A 26,671-nucleotide genomic window follows, 5' to 3' on the forward strand; every position below is an offset into this window, starting at 1 on the left:
CAGATGATGCAAACGTTAAATAAAGGCAGAAAACGAACTTTAGATTTGAACAGAAGATGTAGCAATCTAATGGATCTAATGCTGAGCTGTTGCTGACGGAAAGAGGATCTTCTTACCTTTCTTATAGTCTCTTACAGTTATTGTTCGCCCTAGAATGTTGAGCAAACCAGAAGAAATAGTGCCGCAATACATTTATGGTACCAGATGTGTGAAATCAGCTACAGTGTATAGACATGGAGGTGATCTGTGGAAATATTGTATCTAAATGTATTTCACTTTAAGATGTTCGGTTTATTTTGTCCACCCTGTATGTTCAGACACCACACGCACATCATTAGTGCACAACACAACAGATTTAACTTCTTTATAAGCAAATAAAGCTCAAATTTGAGACTGTGAGCTGAAGGTTTTTCTGTTGCTGGTCCTTGTCATTTACTGTAATGAATCTGAATCCAGAGGAGACATTTTAAAGGGTCAGCTCACTGAAATACACGTTTCCCTATCAGTATGTAGCCATGCCGATGCTTTCTGTTTCATTTGTCCATCCTTCTTTGGTATTTAACCCAACAAATACAATGGAGGTAAATTATATTTACAGCAAAAGAGAAAAGTGCCCCTTTATTCAGGACTTTTAGACTAGATATAACTGCAGGTAAGTAAACAATATTATTTTTCTGTGATTTTGGTGAAATGACCCTTTAAAGTCTTTTAAAGTTTGTCACAATTGACTGTGGACCATTGTAAAAACTGACAGTCTCAAATATCTCATCTATCCATTTTGCCCCACTGGACCGTATAATGTAATGCTTAGGGTATGTGTGTGTGTGTGTGTGTGTGATTTTCTGTGTGTTTGTGTGTGTATTGCATGGTGGGGTCAGTGTGTTGGGTCCGTGGTGCTAATCTGCCTCTTGTTCTCTCATTGGCCGTAGTGCATCTCTGGGTAGGAGAGGAGGACCAGCCAATGACCCACGACCCCGCGCTGACCCACGACCCCAACCATCTTAACAACGACCTTAACCACCCTAACAACCATAACCTAGGCGACGCAGAGGGGCTGGACGCCCACGCTGTAAACAAAGACTAACGGCCCCACACCGGAGCAAGGCAGGATGATGAGGATGGTGATGATGAAGGCGGTGATGATGAGGAGGAGGAGGAGGATGAAGGATAAATGAAGGAGTACACTATAACAAAGACTTTATTTAAGATGAAAAAAAACACATACTACCGTCAGAGTCAAGAGAAGGTGTGAACTATATGAAGGAGAGTTTGGGACAGTTTCCTGTTGGGGACGGCTTTGTGAGATGCTTGGACACTAAACGCAGTGAGGGCAACGTTCCTGTTTTGTCTCCCGAGGTCTGAATGCCCCCTTGTCTCTGTTGTCTTCTCTCTTATATGATGTTGGGTTTTTTTTTTTGTGTTCTTTTTGATGAAACTACCTGTCTGATTAGCACTTCCTGTAACCGGCACCGCAAATCTCTGATACATTCCTTGAGCTAGAAAGGTGTGTCTTTTTTTTTTTTTTAAGAAAAGAAAAAAAAAGAAGCAAAGTAGGACCGAAGTGTAGCGCTTAATCGAATGCTTTCAAAGACTTTTCTCTGCTGTTGAATGAAGAAGACAGTTATTTCACCGTTATATTGTACCTGGAATGTATTCTACTGTAGAATAGAAACTCGACTTTACCGGGGCTGTTGACAGAGACCAAGCACATTTTTCTGTCAGAGCGGCCAACCTCTGGCTCTCCTATCAGCCGTCACAGAGTCATGACCATGATGCATCACACCGGTTATGGTTAAAGGACAGGGCACCGTATGACAATCTGCAATGCAAGAAAAGAAAACATACTCACAGTTGACTTTTGATGATGATGGTGGTGCTATTGATGATTGTGAAGAAGAAAGACTATTCAAACTGCCCTAAATGTACTTATAATACTACAGTATACCCCCCCCCCTCTCTCTCTCCATACCCAGGCCAGTACAGGCCTTCACCCTGCTATATGGACCCCTCTGTCTTTTTTTTTCTTGTTCTTGTATCATTTCACACAGCGCCCATAGTTGCGTAATGTACATAGAGAGATATACAGTAGTTAAAAAAAAAAAAGTGAAAACAAAAGTTTTAAAGCATTTGTGACAAGGAAAAAGCAAAGAAGTGACAGTAGATTACACGGCCACGCTCTCAAAAAGGTAGGCATTCTTCTAGAGTTTGACTGAGAAGATTTTTCAAAAGAAGAAAAAAAAAGGGAGGAGGGAACAGTTTCTTTCTCTATCGCCCTCCGCCCCTCTCTTCATCGCTCACGTCGATCCTCAAGGACTTTAGCGTTGCAGATGTTTCTAAAATACTGCCACCGATCATTGTTGCACAGTGTTACTGACTACTGAAAAAAGGTTTGATGTATTTACTTTAAGATGAGTACAAAAAAAAGAACAAAAAAAACTGGAAAAAAAGACATATTGTGTATAGCCTTAGATACAAGTCATCTGTTATTGCTTCTACAATATGTAGCTGTGCTAGACTGTAGGACGTAGGGTTGATTTTTTTTTTCTTTTTTTTTTTATATGTACTGTACATTAATGCCTTCTCCATATAATGATCAAAAAAAAAGAGGAAAAAGATGACAATCGTCTCCTGTGCTGCAAACATATTTGCCCCCCATATATACAGAATCCATTATGCATAGAGGGACTTAATCCTTTCTTATTTCTTTCATTGGTTTTGGTTCTCTGAAGTATTTTGCACTGTGATAGTATTATAAATCCAACCTATACAGTACAAAACTAGCTAACTAACTAAACTGAAGGTGTGTGTTCGTGTGTCCCTTGGCATTGTGAAATGTTTCTACGTCATTTTTTTGTGAAACCCAGAGAAAATTCTAATGCGGTGTGTACAGTCCAAATATGATACTCATTTCAGTTTGAGCAACCTCTATACTGTATGTGGCTTTGACAAATTGCCCCCCCAAGGTTTCTTTTGTACGCAAATTCCCCTTCTGGGCCTGCAGCGTAGGGCCCGTTACCGCTTCAGCCTGCGTTGGTTTCTGTGCTCAAATTCCAACTTGAGGAGATTTTGCTGCAGTACAGCCTCTGTTTTTTTTTGTTTTTAATTTTGATTTGATTTATGTAGACTACAAATAGACCATTCTTTCAATTCCAATATGCCAGGAAAGGAGGGGATAAAAAGCTAAAATAATAAAGAGTGAGACATACGAAAAGTGATGGTTGTAGGGAAATTATAACAGGGTGTTTAGAAGGGAGGAATTCAGAAAATGGGGTCCGAGTGAACCAATCAGACGAATCCTGCTGGCGGCACTGACCAGCGGCTTTGACCTCTGACCCCCATCTCTGTTTTCCAGGCGTGTAAAGAAGAGAGATTAATGGCGAGAGTCTCACTAGGGCTCTCTCCTTCTCTGAACCAGCTATAATGAGCATTCCACTCCACATATTATGTACAAAACCTGTCTTGTGAGCTGAACACTCTTTATGTTTCACTGTACCCTCATGGCAGATGCTTTGTTTTGTAACTACTGAACTGTACTTATAGTAAAAATAAAATGTATTCAAACTAAAAAAAAAAAAAAAAAAAAAAAAAAAAAAAAAAAAATGGATTCTCACAGAGCAAACTGTTTCATGTTTTTTAATTCTCTTCATTTCTAGCAGAGCGAGAATCAGGAAGGCGATCCGGCATGTCGGAGTGTCACTGTAGCGATCAGAAGTGTGTAAACTGTTCAGAGAGTTAGTCCATCACTCCCAACGCAGGTTATTATCGCTCAGTCAGCGTGATGGCAAAGCTTCACGGACGGCGACCATGATGTGGAATACGCACAACCAAATTACTGACTGCACCACTTTGTCTCCCAAAGGTGTCCATGAGGTAGCTGTAGTGAAACAACATGGGGATGATGGGAAACAGGTGAGCAGGCTCAGAGCGTCCCACGTACAGAGGGAAGAGTCAGACATCTAAATCACTGTGAATATCACATTCTGCTTCATCTACTGCTCTATGCTAATATACATCACGGACATCAAGGTACTATTCAGTGGTGGAAGAAGTACTCTGATACATGGATGGATTACTGAATGGGCCTACTGGGTACAGGCTCAGGGGCTCAAAGTGTCCCCCCCGGCCTTCAGATAGAAATTGTAACTCAAAGAGACACGTATCAGCCAGGAAGAGACTCAAAATGACCACAAAGAGACAAAAGTAGAACAAAACAGCTGAAAATGTCAAACAGACTCTACAACTATGAAAAGCAGCAAAAGAAAAACATAGAGACACAAAATGACAACAAAGAAACAAAAAACTAAAAAAACAACCAAAAAAAAAAACTGGGACAAAAATGTTTGTCAAATAATGAAAAAAAAACATTTACAATGAGTTGCAAAATGACTATGAAGAGACGCAAAATAACTACAAATAACAAATCCACTACAAAAGGGCAAAACAACAAAGAGACAAAAAACAACCACCAAGAGATTTAAAATGACTACAAAGACACAAAAAAAACAACCATAGACAAACAAAGCTGCAAAATACCAAAACAATTACAAAAGTAACACAAAGCAACTTCAAAGAGACACACAAAATGATGACATCGATAAACCAGACAACAACACAAGAGAGGCTGAACAGTTATTACATCTGTTTGTCATGCTAGGAGAGGTGCTGGGGGCCTTTCTCATGTCTGTGACCAGGGGCCCGTTGTCTCATCATCTGCCCAATGCTCAGATCTGAAACAAAAGTACCTTTCTATTTGCAACATACAATACTGCAATGATCTTATCTTATATATATATATCATATTATTATATATTATCAACAAAATGTACTGAAAGTGAGTCATTATGCAGAAAATGAGTGTGCCTGTAAATATAACCTGGGGACTAGCATAGTCAGGTGTTTACACTGGAACACTGTCTGTCAAATGTTCTGCAGCCTGAAATAGAAGTGAATGTCACTGAGTTATGAGAGCATTATTCATAAACCTGAAAAGATGAAGATAACAAGTTACTGTCAAATGAACTGAGAAATAAGTGTTATAGAATCCCATCTGTGATCGGGATTCAGCGTTTTGTTATTACTATAATCAGTAACCTTTTGTTTGGTAAATATGGCATACATGATAGTAAAAAAATGTATTCATGCAGCACCGATCAGTGTCCCCTGCTGCAGCTCTTGAGGATCAATGAAATATGAAAACCTTTCTCTGCATGTTTCTGTACTGTACTACAAATCCAGTCCAAGTGTGCAGTCAGTGATTACATCATTGAGACACACAAATCCATTTGATCCCTTTCATAAAAAAAACAACACGTAATTCTCAACCTCCATCCAATAATATCACACTTTAAAACCTGTAAACAAAGTCTTAAGGGTCACTAAAGACTTTGTGAGGGTTAGGGGGTCACTGCATAGGGAAGCAAAACTATTTACATTGAAAAGTGAGGACTATATTGTTTAGAAAAGAAGCAAAATTAGTAAAAAATAAAAAATGTCAAGTATGTATCAGTTCATTTCAATACATATTTTGGTCCTTAAAGTTAAAATGGGATTAAAGACGTCAGGCAGAAAGTAAAGTTTACAGTGTGTCAGGGTTAGAGATCAAGACAACTATACTAATATAAACGTGCATGTGTGTGTGTTAGAGCAAAGAGCTGTGGCTGCCAGTATAAATAAAAAAAATTTGCGAGGCAGTCCCCTCATCATAACATTTTAACCCAACACAAAGTTCACCTCCCCGCTCAGCTCAGCTGGACCCCGCTTTTCAAAAGGAAGGAAATATTTCACGGTTGATCTGCACCGCATTGAAGGAATCCGTATTTGTGTTAACCTAACGCCAGGACCCCCGGAGGCTGCTCTGCCTCTGGGAGGCTGCCCAGGTCAATGCCTTTACTAATTTTTAAACGGATCAGCTGCACCGCACCAGATGTTGGGGTCGGGGCGGGGGGAGGCCTCATGCCACGAATCCCCCAAGTCTGTTCCCAATAAAGCTCACATCCGGAGAAAGTAACTGTTTGAGTGGTTTACATCTACACGAGCACACACACACACACACACACACACACACACACACACACACACACACACACACACACACACACACACACACACACACACACACACACACACACATCGCCAAGGAGGTTTCAGATGGCTGGATGTGAGACTGAGATGGAACAATACGAATTGCTTCGCCTGTGTGCATCATGTACTGTAAATTCTAGGTGCATGTGTGTTTCTATGGGGGGGTATGTGGGCATGCATGAATTACCGTGTGTGTGTGTGTGTGTGTTTTCGTGTCATGCATATATATATTTGAGTTGAGGTGTGTGTGTCTCCATGTAGCGGCGCACATGTGTCTGATTAAAGAACACATTAGGTCATCTTTCATTCCATCCGGCCTGTCGTCTGTGTGTGTGTGTGTGTGTGTGTGTGTGTGTGTGTGTGTGTGTGTGTGTGTGTGTGTGTGTGTGTGTGTGTGTGTGTCGCTCTTCGTCGCTCAGCTGAGCAATTTCAACATTTGTAGCGACCTCTTTCACAGTGTGATGAACACCGCTCTATGCCCTTCATTTAACTTCCTCTCTCGTCATTTGCTCTGTCTCTCCCCCCCAACTCCCCTCCCCTCCCGTCTTTCAATTCTCTCTCTCTCTCTTCTCTTCAGTATCCATTTCCTCTCATTTCCCTCCTTAACATGTTGTGCATGCAGCAGCGTGTGTGTGAGCACATGTTTGCGCATGCACGCCAGGCGTGTTGTATAATTGTCTTGCGTGTGGATTGACGTGCTCTAAGATGACGCTCTGCAGCGGTTTGACGTTGCCAGCCTTCAGTTTGGTCACCGGGCAGATGGTGACCTGCCGATGAACCCGTCTTTCTGCTCATTTGTTCAGCTGCCTCTTAATTTCTCCCCCTCCCTCCTTTACGTTGGAGCGGCTGGGGCCTGGTGGTGCAGCTCTGTGGTTGGACCACCAGAGGGCGGAGCAGACCAGGTTTTGGCGCAGAGCTGCTGGTGGGTACCGGACCTCCTCTGAGGAAGTTGCATTGCAAAGATAAACGTGAATACCATTGGAGGTGTTTGCCGGGCGGGTTAAGCAAGGCTTGTGTTATTTAACCGCGACTACTTTTAGGCAAACAGAATCACAAATAAAAGAATTTACATACAAAGTAACTGATCAGTTAACTTAATCATCAAAACAATTCATCGTTCGTCAAATGATCAGATTATAAAAACAAAACAAATTTCAGACTTTATTTCGGTGCCTTTTTAAATCCTGGCCACGTCTCTGTGTTCCTCCTCTTAATAAGGGGGTCAGAGAAGGTCTCCTGCAGCTAGCAGCGATTCAGTGTCTTGCACAAAGGCACTTAAACAAAAATGACGATCTGTGTCATGCTTTTGTGCAGTTCTCTTCCCTGACTGGTCCTGGCCACAACGATGCTCCCTCCATTTCCTTTGTCTAAACAGATATTTTTCTTCTATGAGTTAACTCTTGATATTGGTTCTTAGAATGCTCTCAGGTGTTACACTGCGCATTTATGGCGTTTCTGTTTAGAAGTGTTTTTCCTTTTCACCCACATTTTCTCTGTTTTATTGCAGAACTGTGCTCTTATATTAAGTTATATTCCTTGGCACCATCTGCGGTTACATTTTCACCTTCTACTTTTGTCCATATCTATAATTATCATTGTAAATATTGTAAATACGCCAATAACCACAATGTAAAAAAAGCAGAAGGCATACTCAAAGCAACAAGAAATACCAGCATGACATAAAATCACTGCTTCATTTTTACAAAAGGCCTCTTTATTATGACTTCTTTGTAACTAGGTTTGGTTAACATGTGATCCTTTCTCCTTCCTCTAGATAGCCTCCAAGGGCTGCAACAAAGCGTTGGTGAGAACACCTTAATGCACTGTGCAAATGACCGACTCTGCTCCAAACCACAAACTAAATGTAAAACTATTTATTCTATGATAAATAAATATGTTGTCCCATGGATGAAACTTCCGATTGCTGTTTTATGATACATAAAATACACCGTCATGATACTAGACTATGTTTCATAGAGTGAGGTTGCTATCAATATTGATAATTAAATTAATTAAAAAATATTTCATTTAAAATGCCAAAATCTCTGATCGTAGCTTCTTGCATGTAATGAATCGACGTTTTTTCACCGCTTTTATTACTATTTATTAACTTTTGTTTTCGTTTTATTTTTGCACTGTCGATCGGACAAACCAAGCAATTTGAAGACATTGCCCTCAAAGCCTGAGACTGTGTAATCAGCATCTCTCACTATTTTCAGACATTTATAACCAAACGGCCAATAGAACGATCGATTCAGAGAAATGAACTGTTAGTTTCATTCCTGATTCAGAACATATACTAAGAAATGCTAATGCGACAGCTTGTCCCCCTCGTTCTCATGCACCCTTCTGTTTCCATGCTAAGCATCTGTGAGTATTCACGTTGGTGCGTCAACGTCTGCATGTGTGTCACCGTGTGCCACGCAGAGTGTGTGTGTGTGTGTGTGTGTGTGTGTGTGTGTGTGTGTGTATGTGCTTTATGCAGTGCTCGTGTGTTATGGTCTCCCTCTTTCTCTCTCCTGAGCTCTTATGAATCGATGATCATGTGGTGTAAGGGAGATAGATGGCCCCCAGCTCCATCTTGTCTCCTCTAATTGTAAAATATTAGTTACATTAGACTCTGGCCCATGATTAATGGAACTTATTTGGAAGGTGGACTCTCTCTCACGCACACGTACTCTCTTTTTCCCTCTCGCCCTCTCTCTTGGTTACCAATGGTCTCCAAAGTCTCTTCCTGAAAGAATTGAGTGATTTCACTTAAAGCGGACAAATAGGCTTCCCCCTGGTAAGGGAGAAAGGGGTGGGGGGACGGGACGGAGAGTAGTAGGGAGTAGGAGGAGGAGAGGAAAGGAGGAAGGGAGATAAGAAGGAGGGGAGCGCTTATGAAAGGGGGTGAACAACAGCCCCACCGAAAGAGGTTGGATCCTAAGCTCCGTGGTAGATAATTCTGTACGCGTGTCTTGATCGTGTTTACAAGCTGATCTCTGTGAAAAGGGGATATATTTTTTTTCTTCTTTAATGCTACTGTTACCTGCCTGTGCCTCGCATATGCATCCAAAGAGCAGTCGCTAAGTTCAGACAGAGAAAGTTTTCACTGTGGAACAGAAGCAGTCGATACTTTTGCTCTGGTTTTAGTCAGTTTCAGAGAAACACATGTGTAACGGACACACGGACGTAATGATTCCTCTGCTCCTCCTGTTTTACACAAATTGGATGCAAGTCCTTGAGGAGCACCTGGCCAGGGCGATGTGACACACACACACACACACACACACACACACACACACCACACACACACACACACACACACACACACACACACACACACACACACACACACACACACAAACAGTGTTGATAACACTGCAGCCTGTCTCACTTCCACCTGCTGCCAGCTAATACAACTGATACAGTGATCAGTAGTGTGGGGAAGTTGGCTTCCTCTCTGCTTCCTGCACGGCTCTGCATTTGTTATTCATTTAAGGTGCACTTTTGTTGAATTATAAAGTCAAGATATCATGACTAATTTCATACCGGCACATTTTACATTTAAGTGCAAAAAGGAATTCATTTTCAGAAGGACAGTTTTTTTTTTTTTCACAAAAAATTAACAAATGTTTTATGTGGCATGTTATTTTGCATCACCTGATTCAGTATTTTTGGCAAAAAACCCTGCAGTTGAAACTGTATTTATTTTTTCAAAATAGTGATTATAGGTATAGATACATAAACATGCTTCCCTTTAGTCTGTGTGTCTCCTTTAGTCTAATGTGTGCTTTTTGACGGTTACTCTAAACATTTTCACGTGTGCTAAGATGACTGGCAATAAAAACAGTGTGTGCTTTTTTTGGTGCTTCTGTCGTCCGTAGAATTGTGTTTATTGAGTGCAAGAGGGACATCTGATCATGAGGCTGGTAGTCATATCTTTTCCACCTCCATGTGGAGAACTAATTCCCCTATGGGGTTAAAGAATAGAGGGTAAGGTGGGAGGAAAAGTGAACCCCTCCTGCAACGACTCTTTCATAGAGGTCAACACTGCATGAAAATAGAATTAGTAATAGGTGTTAGATGTCATATATATATATTTTTTTTTTTCGATGTTGATGTTGCGGAATGTACTTTTTTCCTCTATTTTTCATCGTATATAAACATGTGAAAATGACAGTTCATGTAATTTGAAAGATGTGGCCAAACAATGAAAAGAGACCCACAGTTTAGTCCACATACACTTCTGTTATGCTGACTGTGTTCTATTATATGATTTTAAACACTGGCATTTTATGCCCCCCTCCTCCTTTGGGGTCCATTTGTCAAAATCTCAAGTGTCTCATTCTGTCTTTTGCTCTGTGTTTTGGAACTGTTTGCCAAACTTTTTGCAGTTATCGCTGTGTATTGAGGTCAAAGGGAGTTCATGATGATTAATGCAGCAGAGCAGCCAACGCTCTTTGTGTCAGAATGTGAGTGAGAAGCAGGTGGCCGGCATATCAATCAACCCTCTCTGCCCTCCATTTTTTTTTCTTTTCTTCACTTTATTGCTGAGAGACATTGATGACAGCCTTCACACACACACACACACACACACACACACACACACACACACACACACACACACACACACACACACACACACACACACACACACACACACACACACACACACACACACACACACACACACACTTTAGCATCTACACACACACTTCAGTTCAGCAGGGACTCTGACTGAGGAAAACTAAGGCGAGGCTGGGAATCTAGCCTGCACACACATACACAAACACACACATGCTGTCAACTTAAAAAGATATGCAAAAACTCTACAAAAATGGAAAAGGTGATAATGATACAAATGACTGACTGAGTGAGAGGAATAAAAAATGACAAAACTAGAAAAGAAACCTTTGTCAGGTAGCAGACACACTGACAGAAGCTGTTTTTCACACGCACGTCTCTCAAACAACAGTGTGAGGTTGATGCTCAAAAGAAAGACAGCTGTGTGTGTAGTTCCATTAGCTGTTAGCTATTAGCTAATAGTAAAAAACTGTCCAAAACAATGAAAGTACTGTTTTCCCCTATGACATACACTCTTTCGCCGTACACTCAGTAAAATTTAAATAGTTTCGCCAGTAAATAGTATTGAGTGAGGAGTCAGCAGGCAGTCAATGGCAGTAATCAACTCAATTAAAGGTGTTTTGAGGAAGTGCGAGCCCCCGCAACCACTGGAGGTCCTTGAACATGCAGCTATAGCTGGGCACCCAAAATATTTTTCCGTTTCCTGCAGCAGAATGCAAGATCAGCCTTGGACAGACACAGAGATGCTCACTCACTCACTCACTCACTCACTCACTCACTCACACGAGCACAAGCATGAATGCTCCTGTGGAGATAAAGACGATAAGGGAATAGATTTGAGAAAATGTGAATCAGTTACAAGGTGAATTAATGATAGAAGTAGTGAGTGAGTGAGTGAGTGAGTGAGTGAGTGAGTGAGTGAGTGAGTGAGTGAGTGAGTGAGTGAGTGAGTGAGTGAGTGAGTGAGTGAGTGAGTGAGCAGGTAAAAGAAGTTATGAATGAATAGCTGAGGTGAGAGAATAGTGTTACGATGTCAGTGACTCGGTGACTGCGTAGGCAAAGAGACGAGTGAATGAAGTGAACAGAAACTTTGAGCACGAGCATGAAAAAGAAAAGCATCAGGCTCCAGAAAAGAGCCATGAAAAGGGAAAATAGAACAAGAGACGGAGACGGAAAGGAAGGAGCTGCTATTCTGGGTTCTTATTAACAGGTCCTACTGGTACAGCAATTAATAATCTAGTTCAGTATTTAACATGGGACCTAGTCCCTGGTGTGGACGTTTTAGCTGGCTTTGATGCTGAAAGAGCTCCTTCCCATCCACCCCCCTCTCCCCCCCACAGTTCCTCTCCTCTCCTTAAGTGCCTCCCCTGGTGTTATTTGCGTGTTGGTTTTCTCTAGTTAAGCCAAGGAAACAGACCAAATCGCTATTCCCCAAACTTCAGGCCAATTTTCTATCAACACGGCAGCTCGTTGAGGGAAATGCTCTTAATTCATCAGAGGGAATGTAGAAAAGGATAAATTCCCTTCAGGCTGTTTGAAGTAAATGTAAATGTATTTATTTTTGGAGGGGGGTAGGGGGTTATGGAGGAGTATTAGAAAAGAATTATATAAATATATTACCAAAAAGCAACGGATACAAACCCATGCAGTCATGCTGGCTACATTTACAAAGTCTTTCACATGAAAAAGACATGCTTCACTCTTGTTCTTTTACTTTTTTTCAAATCCAACAAAAAGCAAATCTAAACTCAAGGGATGTAAGCTATGTGTTTGTGTCTGAATAATGCATTCATATTCAAATACAAACAAATAGCTTACCTGTCAACCGATACGCCCACAAACGTCCGATCACTTCTTCTCAGAGTCATAACTCATTAATTTCTGAACATACAGACATCTTACACACACTGCTACAATCAACAGAATCCAGTGGTTACAGTGGTGGCTCTGGCTCCCAACTTGGCTTAGTCATTGCCGCTCAGCGTCTGATGCCTACGTACCAAAGCACCCTTTATTGTCTATATGAAACGCACCAAGGCCTTCATCTAACTCCAATGTAAACCCACCCACGTCATTATGAGACGCTCAGAGCAACTAACATAGTTTAAAGAGCGAGAAAGTCTGCTTAGGAAGAAGGTTAGGGTGGACAGATGGGTCAAACAAACACAGGACTTTCACCCAGGAGACCGCTGACAGGGTGTGAAAACGTTTAATTATTTAATCGTTGGTTTGTTATGCAACTATCGCTATTAACGTTGCAAAAGTAATTATCTTAACACGAACCACAATCTTTTCCTTAATCCAACCAATTAGTTTTGTAGTGTAAGTAAACCTTATAAACTAAGTAAACCTACATTGTAAGTTTATTTTGAAAATACGTTATTCATGTAACATTTAATCCACGTCCAAACCTCCGACAAAGTGTTTGGCGAGTTTGGAATGAGAATGTGTCGCAGGATCTCAAATGCCCATAAATAATATCCGTCCCCAAATCCATCCAGCACATCTTTGGACTTCAGATTTATTTGTCTATTTATTGTCATCAGGTTCAGAGTATTTCTTTGGTATTGAAATAACCCAGATGGCTGCTGTCTGTGTATGGTGCAAAAAGGCTGCATGACTTCCAATGATGCAGATTTGTCAAAGTCTAAACAAAGAGGCTAGAAAACAAGGAGGTGTAAATATTCAGACAGTCAATTTCATCCAGATTTGAAGTGCTGGACAAAAGCTTGAAAGATGTTCCAAATTAGTTATTGTTGTAACTCCTCATCCGATAATGAAGCCTTGTACTGTACCCTGTGCAGGTACAGTATAAGGCTTCATTTCCAACAAGAGCTTTTAATACTTTCTTAAATATAGGCGTCTTTTTTCCCACCTTATTTAAACATTTAACAACATTGCCTAATGAACTAATATGACCTGTTCAACTCACTAAAAGGAAGCCGAAAGCAGAAACTATAGACAAATTAAAAAAGGAAATTGCTGTTCATATATCTGATTATGAATCAGAATACAGCACACATTTTTGTCAAATAAACAGATACATATCCAATAATTATTTCTGAGTGTAGATCGGATGGCAATCATTTGTGTGTGTGTGTGTGTGTGTGTGTGTGTGTGTGTGTGTGTGTGTGTGTGTGTGTGTGTGTGTGTGTGTGTGGGTGTGTGTGAGCTTGTAGCTGCAGTTTGCTGAGTAATCTGGGAGCTACAGCATAAAGCAGGTTATTGGACAGATGGTTTAGCACATTTAATTGCTCACACCTTCTGTGTGCCTCTGTCTCTCTGCCTACAAACTCGTTGTCTGTGTGTAACTTATCTTCTTTTTGTCTTTTCACATTTATAGCTTCCTTAAATAGTCACAAACTTGTATTCCCTTAAGAAGTTTTATGCTCTACACTTGGTTTTATATTTGTATGTCTAGCTTGGACACATTCATTTGTTGCTGTTAATCCAAAATATGCATGAACACACATGCATGCACAAACACACACATTTCCCCAGGTTTCTCTGTCTTCTTCTCTCTTTACCCTAAAACACAAAGCACACACAAACTCATGCATTAATGTGAACATATGCACAAACCCTTGCACACAGATCACACTGCCGCACACACACATAGACACACACACACACACACACACATACACACACAGACACACACACACACACACACACATACACAAAGGCACATAAAGACCGGGAACAGAGTGTTGGCATCCGACCAAAAGCTGCCGTCCTTAAATGCCATTTGATGCCAGCACTGCCATCTGTTGCCATCTTAAGATAGCTCTTCTCACAAGACTCGGGCGAGATAACACTTTTCCTGGAGCCGTGGTGTATTTTTCACATATGGCCAGAAACCTTTCAATATAAGTAGTTTGCTTAAATTATAACTCCGATGCAATAGCCGCATATCTCCTTTCACTCCCCGCTGTCACTTCTAATCCAAAAAAAAAAAAAAAAAAAAAAAAAAAAAAAAAACAGCCCCCCCCCTGTCACATATCAGTGAATTACAAAAAAAGTAAGTTTAAGTAATATGAAAACAGGTTAGACAAACGCAGATCAGATAATTACAGACAGGGATGTCCATGTGCAGCAGGTGAAACGTGGGCATGTTTGTGGCAGCGAGGTGTGATACATTAACCAACCCCCCCCCCACCCCAGCCAACACACACATATACACCTCCACCCACTGAATCCTTTCCTCCTGCCCTCCTCTTCGCTTCCTCTCCCTCCTTTCCTCTGATCTCCGTGCAGAGGGCCTTAGGGGGTTAATTAACAGGCTTAGATAATGCCCCACTAATGAAAGCAAGACCACTGTTTTTCCTCTCTGTCTTCCGCCCTCCCCCTCACTCTTTATTCCTCTTGGCATGCGTCTGTTTCCTTACCAGAACTATCCAATATCAATGTTATAAATGATTGGCTAAGCCCCGCCCCTTCGCCGCTACTCCGTCAAGCTTTCGAAATTACTCATGGAGCCCACACTGTCACTAAATGCACTCCCTGAGTAAATGATATCTACCTTTTTGAAAAACAAAAAAAGTGATTTCAGAGAGAAGCAGCCAGAAGGGGTCTATAGAAGGAGTTTCAAGAATCTATCCAGGATGTCAAAGTGATTCAGCAGTGCAAACAGGTTAAAAAGATAAAGATAGAAGCTAAAGCTACACATCACAGCGTAAAAGTGATCCACCACATCACCTAGAGCGATCTAGCCTCGCAAAGAAGTGCTACCAGCAGTGGCAGACGTGCTAAAGTACTCTTCTAAAGTTAGCTCTTCATAGGTTTTTACCTAGAAATGCAACATTTAGGAAAGTAAAATCTCTTTCCAACATCTCAGAGTATCACTAGAACACAACGTTTAACAATGGCTAGCTGGCCAAAACTGTTCAATGCTATGTAATGATTGGCCAGTCTGCATTCAAGGGGCAGATCATAGCAAAGGGTGAAATTACGAGGACACTGGGTCCGGTTTGTGACGCCTCATGGACACATTTCACTCATATAGGGGTTTGTAAAATTCTTTATTGAAAGGCTGCAATAACACCAACAGACATACAACATCAAAGTAGTTTCTTACTGGCCTCGTTCCACAGTTTAAGAGAGGTCTGGGTCCACATATTCATAATTATCATTCTGCTATAGGGAGACAAAAGGGCCCTGGCTTTTTCGTTATTATTAAGACTAATGAAAATCGTTTTGGCCGGCACTAAGCAGATGATGCAGCAACGGTGCCTTTGCAAAATAGAACAGATAGCGGAATGGGAGGAGAATGACACATGAGATAGACAATGACTTCTGTCCACAGTAAACATTCGGGTGGGACAGACTTTTTCCCTGCCACGTTTGGCATCACTGTATCCAGTTGGAAATCTTGTCTCCAAAAATGATGTTTACTCTCTACTACACCATATCTCACTTCATATCTACACTTATTTTTGAGTTTTACTTACACAGCTTAACTACTTGGTTAGGTTTTGGGTAAAGATCGTGGATTGGGTTAAAAAAAGGTATGTTTTGTACGTGAAATGACTATGTTTTTTTATGTAACTGGTATTAGTAAAGTCAGGTAGTTAGGAAACAAAATGACATTTAAATAACTCAACGTTGACTTGATTGCACAAGGGGACACAAACACAAAGTCCTGTGTAGTAAGTTTCCAAGTTGATCAAAAGAAAAGTGGAATCCTGGTGATCTTACTTTTTTATTTCAAAATGTATTTACCTTTGTCAATTGGTGGTATAGAACTGTTTCTGTCGATGGCTGTCTTGCATCTGCCTGTTTAATCAGGGTTTTAATGTTGTTTGGCTACTCTTCTATTGACTTATAAAATGACTTATTTTCCGCCAAGTGGGTACAAGCTTAATCACAATTGTGTGAATACTGTATGGAAAACCAGGTCTTGATTGCCAAAACCGGAATTGAAACAGTAAATCATTATAGCACTTAAAAAACTAAATCACTGAAGTACCAATTAACACATTACAGCTTTATGCCAGATGTGAATAAAGTGTGGCAAGGATCAGACGGACGAGAAAAGAGTGGAAGAAAAGGGTTAATTTGACAGAATGGTGCTTCGTGTGGTGCTGCCGGGCCGAAGTCGGCATGTGGGCTGTTCCGGTTACTGGCACAGAGCAGAGGACATGGATTAATGATGAGAACTTTGGCCCACAGTGCCGGGCATGTGGATTGTTGAACGCCTGCAAGTGTGTGTGTATATGTGTATGTGTGTGTGGTAGGGAGTGAGTGAGTGAGTGAGTGAAAGAGAGACACAGCCTCTCTTTAATTTTTAATCCATAACAACATAGCCTGTGTGCTTCTACGTTGCTCTGCAGAAGTCAATTTCAATCGCAACACACACTCAAGTTTATGCATCCCAAACTTTTTTCAAGCCTCGCAATTCATACCGCAATCCTTCGCTTTTTACCTAAACCTAAACAACCGACCCCCCCCGGAGATAAAACCAAACTTGATTTGTATTTATTTTTAAAGTCCGTGAAGACAAACGGCACGTAAGCAGGGTAGAGGAGGAAAAAAAAAAACAGAGAGAGTTGAGTTGTTTTGGGGGCATAACTCGCTCTCCCTAAGTGTAAAATGGGATGAGATATTCTGCCTCTCGGACTTAACGTAATGTAAGAGAGTGTGAAATTAAACTGCACACGAATAAAAGGGGACCCTTCATTGTGTGCCGCCGACTGGCTTATCTGGAAATTCAGACAACTGGAACATCCAAAGCCTCCAAACTTGTAGCAATCCCCTTTGTGCGGCTCCAGAGCAAACAATGTAATATCAGAAAGCCGGAGAGGCTCCAAATCCTGTGTCAGATTGCCAAACATAAAGTAGCTGCGTCCTCGCATCAAGCCTGTCCGCGTGTACACTTAAAGCGTTCACGTGTTTGTACGATATAAAGTCGACTGTGGACTCACTCCCGCTAGCCCCGTGCGTATGCCAGTGAGTGCTTCAAATAGATTGTTCCCTCTTTAATTCCTGGCCTTTTACCTATTGATATTCCCTGCACCTATCTCCTCTCCTCTTTTTAAACCCCATATGTTAATTTGATTTAGAGCGACTCAAATTGCACAAGAGATAAAGGAAAAAGAAAAGAAAAAAGAAAAAAGAAAACAAGGGTAGCAGCAAATGTACTGTTATTAATAACCTAAAGTACCAGAGAGGGCTCAAACTCTCTCCCTTTTCCTGCCCTCCCTCTTCCTTCCTTCCTCCCTCCCTCCCTCCCTCTCCACTTTGTTTTGTCCTCTCTGTCTGTCTGTGAGTGAGTGAGCTAAGTGAAGTGGGTTATGATGGCGGTGTAATCGGCATCCCTCAAACAAACGGCTGCTGCTATTAAGGGCCATTGTGTTTGCTGCAGTGATGATCAGATTCAATCTAGGGAGAACATTCTGTGCTGGAGCTATGGCAAAGGAGGGGTCGGGGGGGGGGGGGGGTAGAGAAAAATACCTCGTCTCGTTCCACTCTGCTATTGTGTTCAGGGGGACTAGATGTATGCATGCTCTTCAAAAGATGCATATCGACTCGGGGAGCTGCACAAGTTTAGCTCAGATGACTGCACAGAGCGAGGCAAGTATTAAGCGTCGGGTAATGTTTTCACAGGATGTATTTGTTTCAATAAGGAGCTCGGCAGACTAGTGCTGCTCGGAGGGGTGCAGATGAGAAAATCACTTTACCTCTCCACTTTGTCCTCAACTTTACCCTCTCCTCCCAGTCTCTGTTTCCTCAGTCTAATTCGTCACGTTGTTAACACACCTTCAAAAGGGCCGGTTGAAGCCCGAAGGCCCGAGAAGTGGAGGCTGATGTTGGGGTTACAGGCCGATACATCAGGCTTGTTATTGAATAATCAGTCAGTCATATAATACGCTGTTGATATGACAGAGGGGCGGCGAGGAGGTCTGCCGATTGCTTCGTAGTAAGAAGATCTGTCTGGTGCCTTTTGGTGTGGAATTTGCATGTTTTCCCAAATGTGAGGGCTTCCTCCTCCACTGTCCATAACCATTCAGGTTTGATGAATTAAGAGATGAAATTGCCTGCAGGTGTGAGCGCGAATGGTGTTTCCGTCAGCCATCTCACGTGGAATGGACGGATTATGTGAAAAGTGAATAAATACAACACATTGATGTTTACTTATTTAGACGCCCAAGCTCACCACGGTATCGTGATAATAACTTTCTCCAATTTTAACATAGACTCTACAGCCCACAGGTGGATGCTTGGATGGATGTGGGGCTTCTCACAGACAACAGTGGTGTTGAGTGACAGCGTAGCTTGGTTCTAGTGCTATGAGTAAAGGATGTCATCAGTCTGGAAAGTCTTCATTGCAACACTCCTTTTATCCTCGCCCATTTATTGAATTGTAGCACCAAAACATTAAAATCATCCTATAGAAACTAAAAGGTTTGTTAAACAGAGCTTGACTGCTAGATATACCTACGAAACGTTCTATCAACTTGGGAGGACAAATAACACAACTGCATTCAAGTTCTGAGAAAACACACACTCAATTTATTTTGTGCAGGTGCATCAGCTTATATAGGCAGTCACATGACACACACACCTGAAATGAATCATCAAGAATTGGGAGCACAATCAGTTGGCAATTCATCAATTAACACCCCCACTTGATCACACATTATTGACAAGCATAAATCATAAAACAAAACAAAACAAAAACAAACAAACATGGAAACCAACTGAACTTAACTGGCTATACTCCAAACAGGAACATGGAAAAAGTCAGTAGCTTTGCTTTAGTAGCTGGTTTTGTCATCAGGTCAGCTACCATCTGGTTTGTTGGGCAATACTCCAAACATACTTTACAGTCATTAACAGTTGATCTCACAAAATGGTATTTGATATCAATATGCTTACATCGCTGTCTGCTTACTGGATTCTTGGCTAATGCAATTGTACCTTGGTTATCTTCAAAAATCTTAGGTACATCATACAGACAGTCATCAAGATGTTCAAGCAGTTGAGATAAGTAAAGACACTCTTGTGTGGTGGCGGCCAACGCCATATACTCTGCCTCACAAGTTGACAGTGCTACAGTTGGCTGCTTCTTAGTCTTCCAGGAAATCAGAGGACCATTTTCACTCAGACTAACACAATAACCAGTTGTACTGCGTCGGTCAGTTGCATCACCTGCCCAATCTGCATCACTGTAAGCAAACAACCTTAGCCCATCACATTTTCTGTAACACAACATTTTGTCATTTGTGCCCTTCAAATATTTCAGTACATGTTTAACAGTTGTCCACTGCTCTTCTGTCGGCTCACTGAAATGCTGTGACAGTTTGCTTACAACAAAACTCAGATCAGGTCTGGTGCATGAGGTTAGGTAGATAAGGCTACCCACTGCCTCTCTGTACTTTCTGGGGTCATCTAGCTTATCATCATCATCAGTGTAATACAGTTTTAGTTCACAAGGTGTCGACCTGGGTTTACAATCCTGCATATCGAACCTGTCAAGTAGCTTGTCAACATAACTCTGCTGTGACATGGTCACACATCCATTACACTGGTTAAAAGTGATACCAAGAAAATTCTTCAGTCTGCCCAAATCTTTCATCTGGAACTTAACAGCAAGCATCTCTTTAACTGCTTTTAAAGCTCTCTCATCACTGGCTGCAATAACCAGGTCATCAACCCAGATCAGTATGATCACCTTGTCATGTTCGGTTTCTCTAACATAAACACAGTAATCGGCTGGGTTCTGTACAAACATGTTTTCACATAGATAGTCATGCAACATTTTGTTCCAGTTTCGACCTGATTGTTTAAGCCCATATAGTGACTTCTCTAGTCTACACACCAACTTCTCATTTGTCTGTGATTTTACATCATAACCCTCTGGCTGTTCCATGTAAATCTCACAATCAATTGGTGCATGTAGGTAGGCAGTTTTAACATCCATCTGATGTAGGATCAGATCCTCTTGGGCAGCTTTCTGCATCAAAACTCTCACACTAGTTAGGTCAGCAGTAGGAGAAAACGTTTCTCCATAGTCTACACCCATCTGTTGACTGTATCCCTTGGCTACATAGCGGGCCTTGTACTTGTCAGATCCATCAACATTGGTTTTGACAGTATACACCCATCTACCCCCCACTGCTTTCTTGCCCACAGGTAAGGTGGTCAGAGTAAATGTTTTGTTATCCCTCAGTGCCTTCATCTCCTCATCCATTGCATCTACCCACTCTCTTGAGTTGGATAAAGTCACAGCATCTCTGAACGTCTGAGGTACATTACAAACCATCCTGTAGCAATAATCAATGTTGATCTGAACCTGATCACTATCTATCCCATAGAAGTCTGGCCTCCTCCTCTCTCTAGCAGGGTATCTCCGTGGAGACTGGGATTCTGGCTTGACCTCACCTGTCTGTAGGCCTATCTGGCTTGGACCTGGCCTAGCCTCTGGGATGTCGTTCTGCTCGGGTTTGTCGGGGTCAGGTCTGGTTGTGCTAGACTGCACACCACTGTCATCGTCTGACATGCCATCAGTCTGCGGTCCCTCAACACAGGACATGAACCTCACCAGTCTGTGCTTCATCACCTTCCCGCTGTCAGGGTAGTAGACCATATAGGCTGGACTGTTCTTATCATAACCAACAAAGATGCCTTTGTCAGACCTTGACTCTAGCTTCTTCCTGTCCTGCCTATAGGCGTAACACACAGTACCAAACTTCTGCATCCTGGAGACATTAGGTCTCCTTCCTGTCAGCATAAAGTAAGGTGTCTCTCTGGTGCGGTTGTTAAAACATCTATTCCTCACCACTGCTGCTGTCTGGACCGCATACGGCCATAGCTCCTTGGCTAACTGGCTCTCCAAGAGCATACATCTAGCCATGTCAAAAAGGGTTCTCCAGTTACGCTCTGCGGTGCCATTCTGGTGTGGTGAGTATGGTGCTGATGTTTCATGTCTGATTCTATTTCTACGCAGTAGGGCTTGGTAACCCTGCCCTGTGAACTCAGTACCATTGTCAGACCTGATACACTTCACTTTCCCATATGGGGCTGTGTCGGCTAGAAACCTCTCTGTGGCTTCTACAGTGTCACTCTTGTGCTTTAGACAGTACACAAACACTGCACCTGAATAGTCATCAGTAAAGGAAACTACATACCTATACCCTTCCTTGGACTCTGGGTCAATGGGGCCTGCCAAGTCAGTGTGAACCAGCTCTAAGGCTGATTTGGCCCTCACATCAGGCTTCCTGTTCCTGCTCTGAGTGAACTTGCCCTGAGTACACACTTCACATGTCATGGATTTGGACGCTTTACCCCTGATTGACATTCCATTCACAACATTCTCTAACTTCATGACATCATCAAAATTACAGTGCCCGAAAATCTCGTGCCACGTCTGAATATCATAACAGCTCATACATTTATCATCAGAGTCATTGTTTACTGGCACAGTAGGCAAATAAAACAGTCTGTTATGCTCATGAATGAGGAAGCTCGTACCGTCTCTGTACTGCAATACATCTTCTCCTTCCTTGAAGATCACCGTTGCCCCATTCGAAGTTGCAGCTCTCACGGAGAAGATGTCTTGGGGATACGAGGGGATGTACAGCGCCTGTTTCAGTGTGGCACTGCGGCAGCGCCCCTGCTGTTGACCAGACACACCTCGGCGTCTCCTCTGCGCTCCGCGACCCCCATGCAGCTTGTGCCATCGGCCAGCTCCACGCAGTGAGTCTCGGACTGGAATCGGTCATCGAAGCTCTTGAACTTTGCCAAGTCAGTGATGATATGCGATGTCGCACCGGTGTCCACCATCAGGCCCTTTCTGGTGACACAGCTTCCTGGCTCGCTGGTCACAAGCTTGAACGCGAAGGTGCTGTCATCCGTCTCCTCGTACACTCCGCGAGCGTTGTCCTGCTGCCGCTGTCGCCATCCTCCTCGCCGTGCGGTATTCTCGCCCTGGCTGTACCACTGTTGACCACGCTGACAGTCTCTTACCTTGTGACCTCTCTGGCCACAACGGAAACACACAATGTCCCCGCTCTCAGTTCTGCGCGCACTTGCACCTGATGGGGCAGCCCTACTTGGATGCGCACGGGCCCCCATGACATTGTCGTCAGCCGCAGCTGTGTGCATACTTTCAGTGCTCTCATAACTGCGCAACTTAGTCTTGAACTCGGCAAAAGAGAGAGTCTCATCACTTTGAGTGATAAAAATGGAAAAAGGCTTAAATGATTCTGGCAGCCCCTTCAAAATCATTGCAACCAATAATCCATCGCTTAAAACCTCTCCAGCATTACGCAGTGCTGTGATTGAAGTCTCGGCGCGTATGACATAATCAGTCACACTCTCAAAACTCATCTTTTGCAAGGAAGTCAGTTCTGTATACAGGCATACAATGCGGGGCTTACCCTTGCCTGCATAATAGTCGCGTAAAATCCTGAGAGCTGCACGTCCGTCATCCGCTGCCTCTCGCATGACCAGAGACAAACTTTTGTCATCAAGGAATTGGATCAATTCCGCGTACGCTTCTGCGTTCTTCGCCGCATCCTCGGCCAGTGCGTTTTCTTCCGCGCCATCGGCTGGTTGATTCAAAATTGTGTCCTTCAATTTCTGCAACCGCATATGGCCCAAAAACTTAGTCTCCCACAGTTCATAGTTCTTTTCGTCTCCGTCAAACACAAGACGAGACCAACGTGAACTTGTACGTTCGCTCATGGTCCTGGCACTCCAATCCGTGAGACACGTATTCAAACTCGCTCACAAACAAATGTCTCTCGGTGCCTACTCACACCGGATATCTCTGTGCACAAACGTCAAACGCTCCTGGGCCCATAACCTGTTAAACAGAGCTTGACTGCTAGATATACCTACGAAACGTTCTATCAACTTGGGAGGACAAATAACACAACTGCATTCAAGTTCTGAGAAAACACACACTCAATTTATTTTGTGCAGGTGCATCAGCTTATATAGGCAGTCACATGACACACACACCTGAAATGAATCATCAAGAATTGGGAGCACAATCAGTTGGCAATTCATCAATTAACAAGGTTTCTCTTTATCAAGCGACAAAATGCAGAGAAGAAGACTGATAGCAATCCTGGATGTAAACAAAAATGCAGGGTTTCAAAACTTTTGCAAATCTTTTGTAAGATGCATTACATACATGTTAGGCTTCAAGGATACAAGGATACCCTCTATTTGGGTCATTGCTTCTCAGATGTTCTTATACCACAAACCTGTAACCCACAAATACCCCCCCCCCAAACTTTCAACCCAGTGGTTGCAGTGAGGGAGGATGTTTGCTGTGTCTTCATCATGCCTACACTGTACAGACTCCCAAGGGGCCTCTGATTGTAGAAATCACTCTTATACATCCTTTTGGGCAAATATCTAGCAAATTAGATAAGAGTCAGATGGGGATCCCCAAGGAACCCCCCCCTGGGATCTACTGATGCTGATGGCTACAATCTTTTTTTTTCTCCGTTTCTCTCTCCAGGGCAGAGGCCGTTCCAGTGCAGCTACTGCCCATACAGCGCCTCCCAAAAGGGCAACCTGAAGACGCATGTGCTGTGCGTGCACCGCATGCCCTTCGACAACAGCCTGTATCCCGACCGACGCTTCAAGCGCTCCCGTCCCGAGTCCGACATCCCGGAGATGAGCCCCAATGACGCCGTCGGCTGTGTTACACCCAATCAACCGCTGACAGATGGGAGCCACGGGAGTAACATTTTGTGGTTTGCGGGGGAGGCCGCGTCTCGTCACCAGGAGTGAAGCCGCCATGAGCTGGGATGGTTGATAACAACTAGGATAGATTATCAGTCTAACACTCACGTGATGCACATTCATGTTGGTCACTTTGAGACTCATTTCCAACAGAATCTGACCAAACAACGGCAAGACAATGAGATCCACAAACTCTTAGTAAACATACTCTATGTGTGTTATTGGAAGTCTGTGAACATTTACTAAGAACACATTATAATCTATGTATTTGTGATGAGGTGAATCAGCGTTTTTTTTGTTTCTTTTAACCAAGCACAGTGGATTATGCGAAAGAACGGGAGAAAGGAGAAAGAGTTAAAAATGTATTTGTGAATCGTAGTTTTCAGACAAATCACTAAGGAAGCAAGAGGGAAGCCAGATAAAAATCATTAGAGCGACTTTTCTCCAAAAATAATGCTTTTATCAGAAAAATGATCTGTGTAAACGATTGAGTGGAACAGTTACTGGAGGGAGGAGGGAGGCGGGCGGTGGAGGAAGAGGAGGGCTTTAGAATACACACCACCACCACTACCACCACAGCCACCCCAGAACATAACACCAGTGGCGGCCATTTTCCCAGTGTGAGTGATGAGCACTGTACGTGTGTGTGTGTGTGTGTTGTTGGGTTGGCGGTGGCCATGGTGGCGTGTCTGTCAGGGATAGAGGGGAAAGGGAGGAGGGGGGGTGCATTGGTGCCAGCCTGACTGGAGCTGTCATCGCAGAGGAAATCAATTCAACAACACACACAGACAAACACACACTCACAGTCCTACAGTGGTAACCCGACTCTGGACGGTATACGCCGGGGGGGTCAAGTTGAGTCCCATCAGCTGGCCGGAGCCCCTCGAGTCACTCTCTTCCCTCCTCCATCCTTCCCTCCACTCTCACTCTCTCTATTACGAGACCGGTCCGTTAGAATGACCTGGAAAATGCGACGCAAATCAATCAGCAGCGTATTTAAAGCATCCATTAGCCCATGCTATGGCTTGCTCTGCTCTGGTTTTGGCAATTCAATGTCCAGAGGTCGCCTTACTGGCTCTGCGTCAGAGAAGGATGGGGAGTTTTAGCCGATTGTGTTTTAGCTTGGGCCGCTTTGTCGTGACAGACGACTGTTTGGTACATAGGCAAGTACCTGGACCAGGCCGTGTATGGGGGATTTTACTACATGTGCTTCAGAGGGAAAAGATCAGTAATAGGCAGCTGCGTTCTGTACATATAAAAAGGTGTGTGACATCCTGCTTAAAGTTCTAACATGATGAGTTTGAAAAAAAGCAGGATTAACCTCCTCCACTGATAAGCTCCTTAAAGTTGCTCTACAGGGAGGGCCATGATGAAAAATGAGATAATTAGACTACATTTTCTATACATTATTTTTGTTATTTTCAAGAGAGGCATTGTCTTTCTGTGTATAAGCAGTGTTTTATTCTTTATCCGTATGTGAATTGCCCATTAGGGGGGAGGAAAAGCAACATAAAACATTGAAAACAGAATGTTATGATCTCATGAAATCAAGCTACACAGCTTTAAGGGCAAATGTAAAAAGTAGCAACTTTGATTGTACTTAGTTGTGCCCGGCAGCTCATGGTGTACTATGGTGCGAGGGGAAATGAGAACGTATAGAGCTTTGTGTTGTGTTGTTGTGTTGGTGTTAGGGGGTTGGGTGCTGGTGGGGGGGGGGGGTGTTAATGTTTTTCTGATAAAGAAAAATGATCCGGACTTTAAGAAAGTCAATATCTTCCCCGTCGAACACACAGGCAGTGGCGGGGAGGGCTAAAACTCTTTAAACCCCCGGGCCCCAGCTCTGCCTAAAGGAGTTTACAGTCCCACACAATGAACTCGCACGCAACAACAGCAACAACAACAACAACAACAACAACAACAACAGGGTGAGAAATACAATCCTCCGGCACACATGGATACATGGAGGGGTAAGCAGAGAGAAAGAAGGAAAGAGGAAGTGTAGAGGGGGGAAAAAAGAAAGTAAGAAGGAAAAGGGAGTTATATAGTAAATTGAATATTCTGCTGTAATTGTGGTTTTGATCGTGTCGCTACAATTTACACTTTTTGGCACCCAAAAAAACAATAAAAAATGTTTAGCCAACAGGAAAAATATAGTTCTCACTGCCTTATAACTGAGTGTGTAGGGTCTGTACCTTTCAACGCACTACTGTTTTTGGTGGCTGTAAAGCTTTCTTTTCTGGATATGTGTATACACGCGTGCACGTTCCGAACATTTACGTAAATTAGCAGAACCTCAATAGGACAAAAAAAAGTTTTTATT

General features: G+C 42.7%; 1 protein-coding gene across 2 annotated transcripts in view; it reads left to right on the forward strand.

Moving 5' to 3' along the window:
* The window catches only part of znf536 (zinc finger protein 536), a 118,949-nt gene extending 94,550 nt beyond the window's left edge, over positions 1 to 24,399 (forward strand). Inside the window, exon 5 of one of the 2 annotated variants that reach the window (XM_054614921.1) lies at positions 24,125 to 24,399. In XM_054614921.1, the coding sequence (XP_054470896.1) occupies positions 24,125 to 24,399 (275 nt within the window). Of the gene's footprint in view, positions 1 to 929; positions 2,253 to 24,124 lie in introns of those variants that run through there. The other variant, XM_054614929.1, reaches the window with a different exon arrangement.
* Positions 24,400 to 26,671: the final 2,272 nt, after the last annotated feature.

The sequence above is a fragment of the Anoplopoma fimbria genome, chromosome 2 (genome assembly GCF_027596085.1).
Source record: "Anoplopoma fimbria isolate UVic2021 breed Golden Eagle Sablefish chromosome 2, Afim_UVic_2022, whole genome shotgun sequence".
Taxonomy (NCBI): Eukaryota; Metazoa; Chordata; class Actinopteri; order Perciformes; family Anoplopomatidae; genus Anoplopoma; species Anoplopoma fimbria.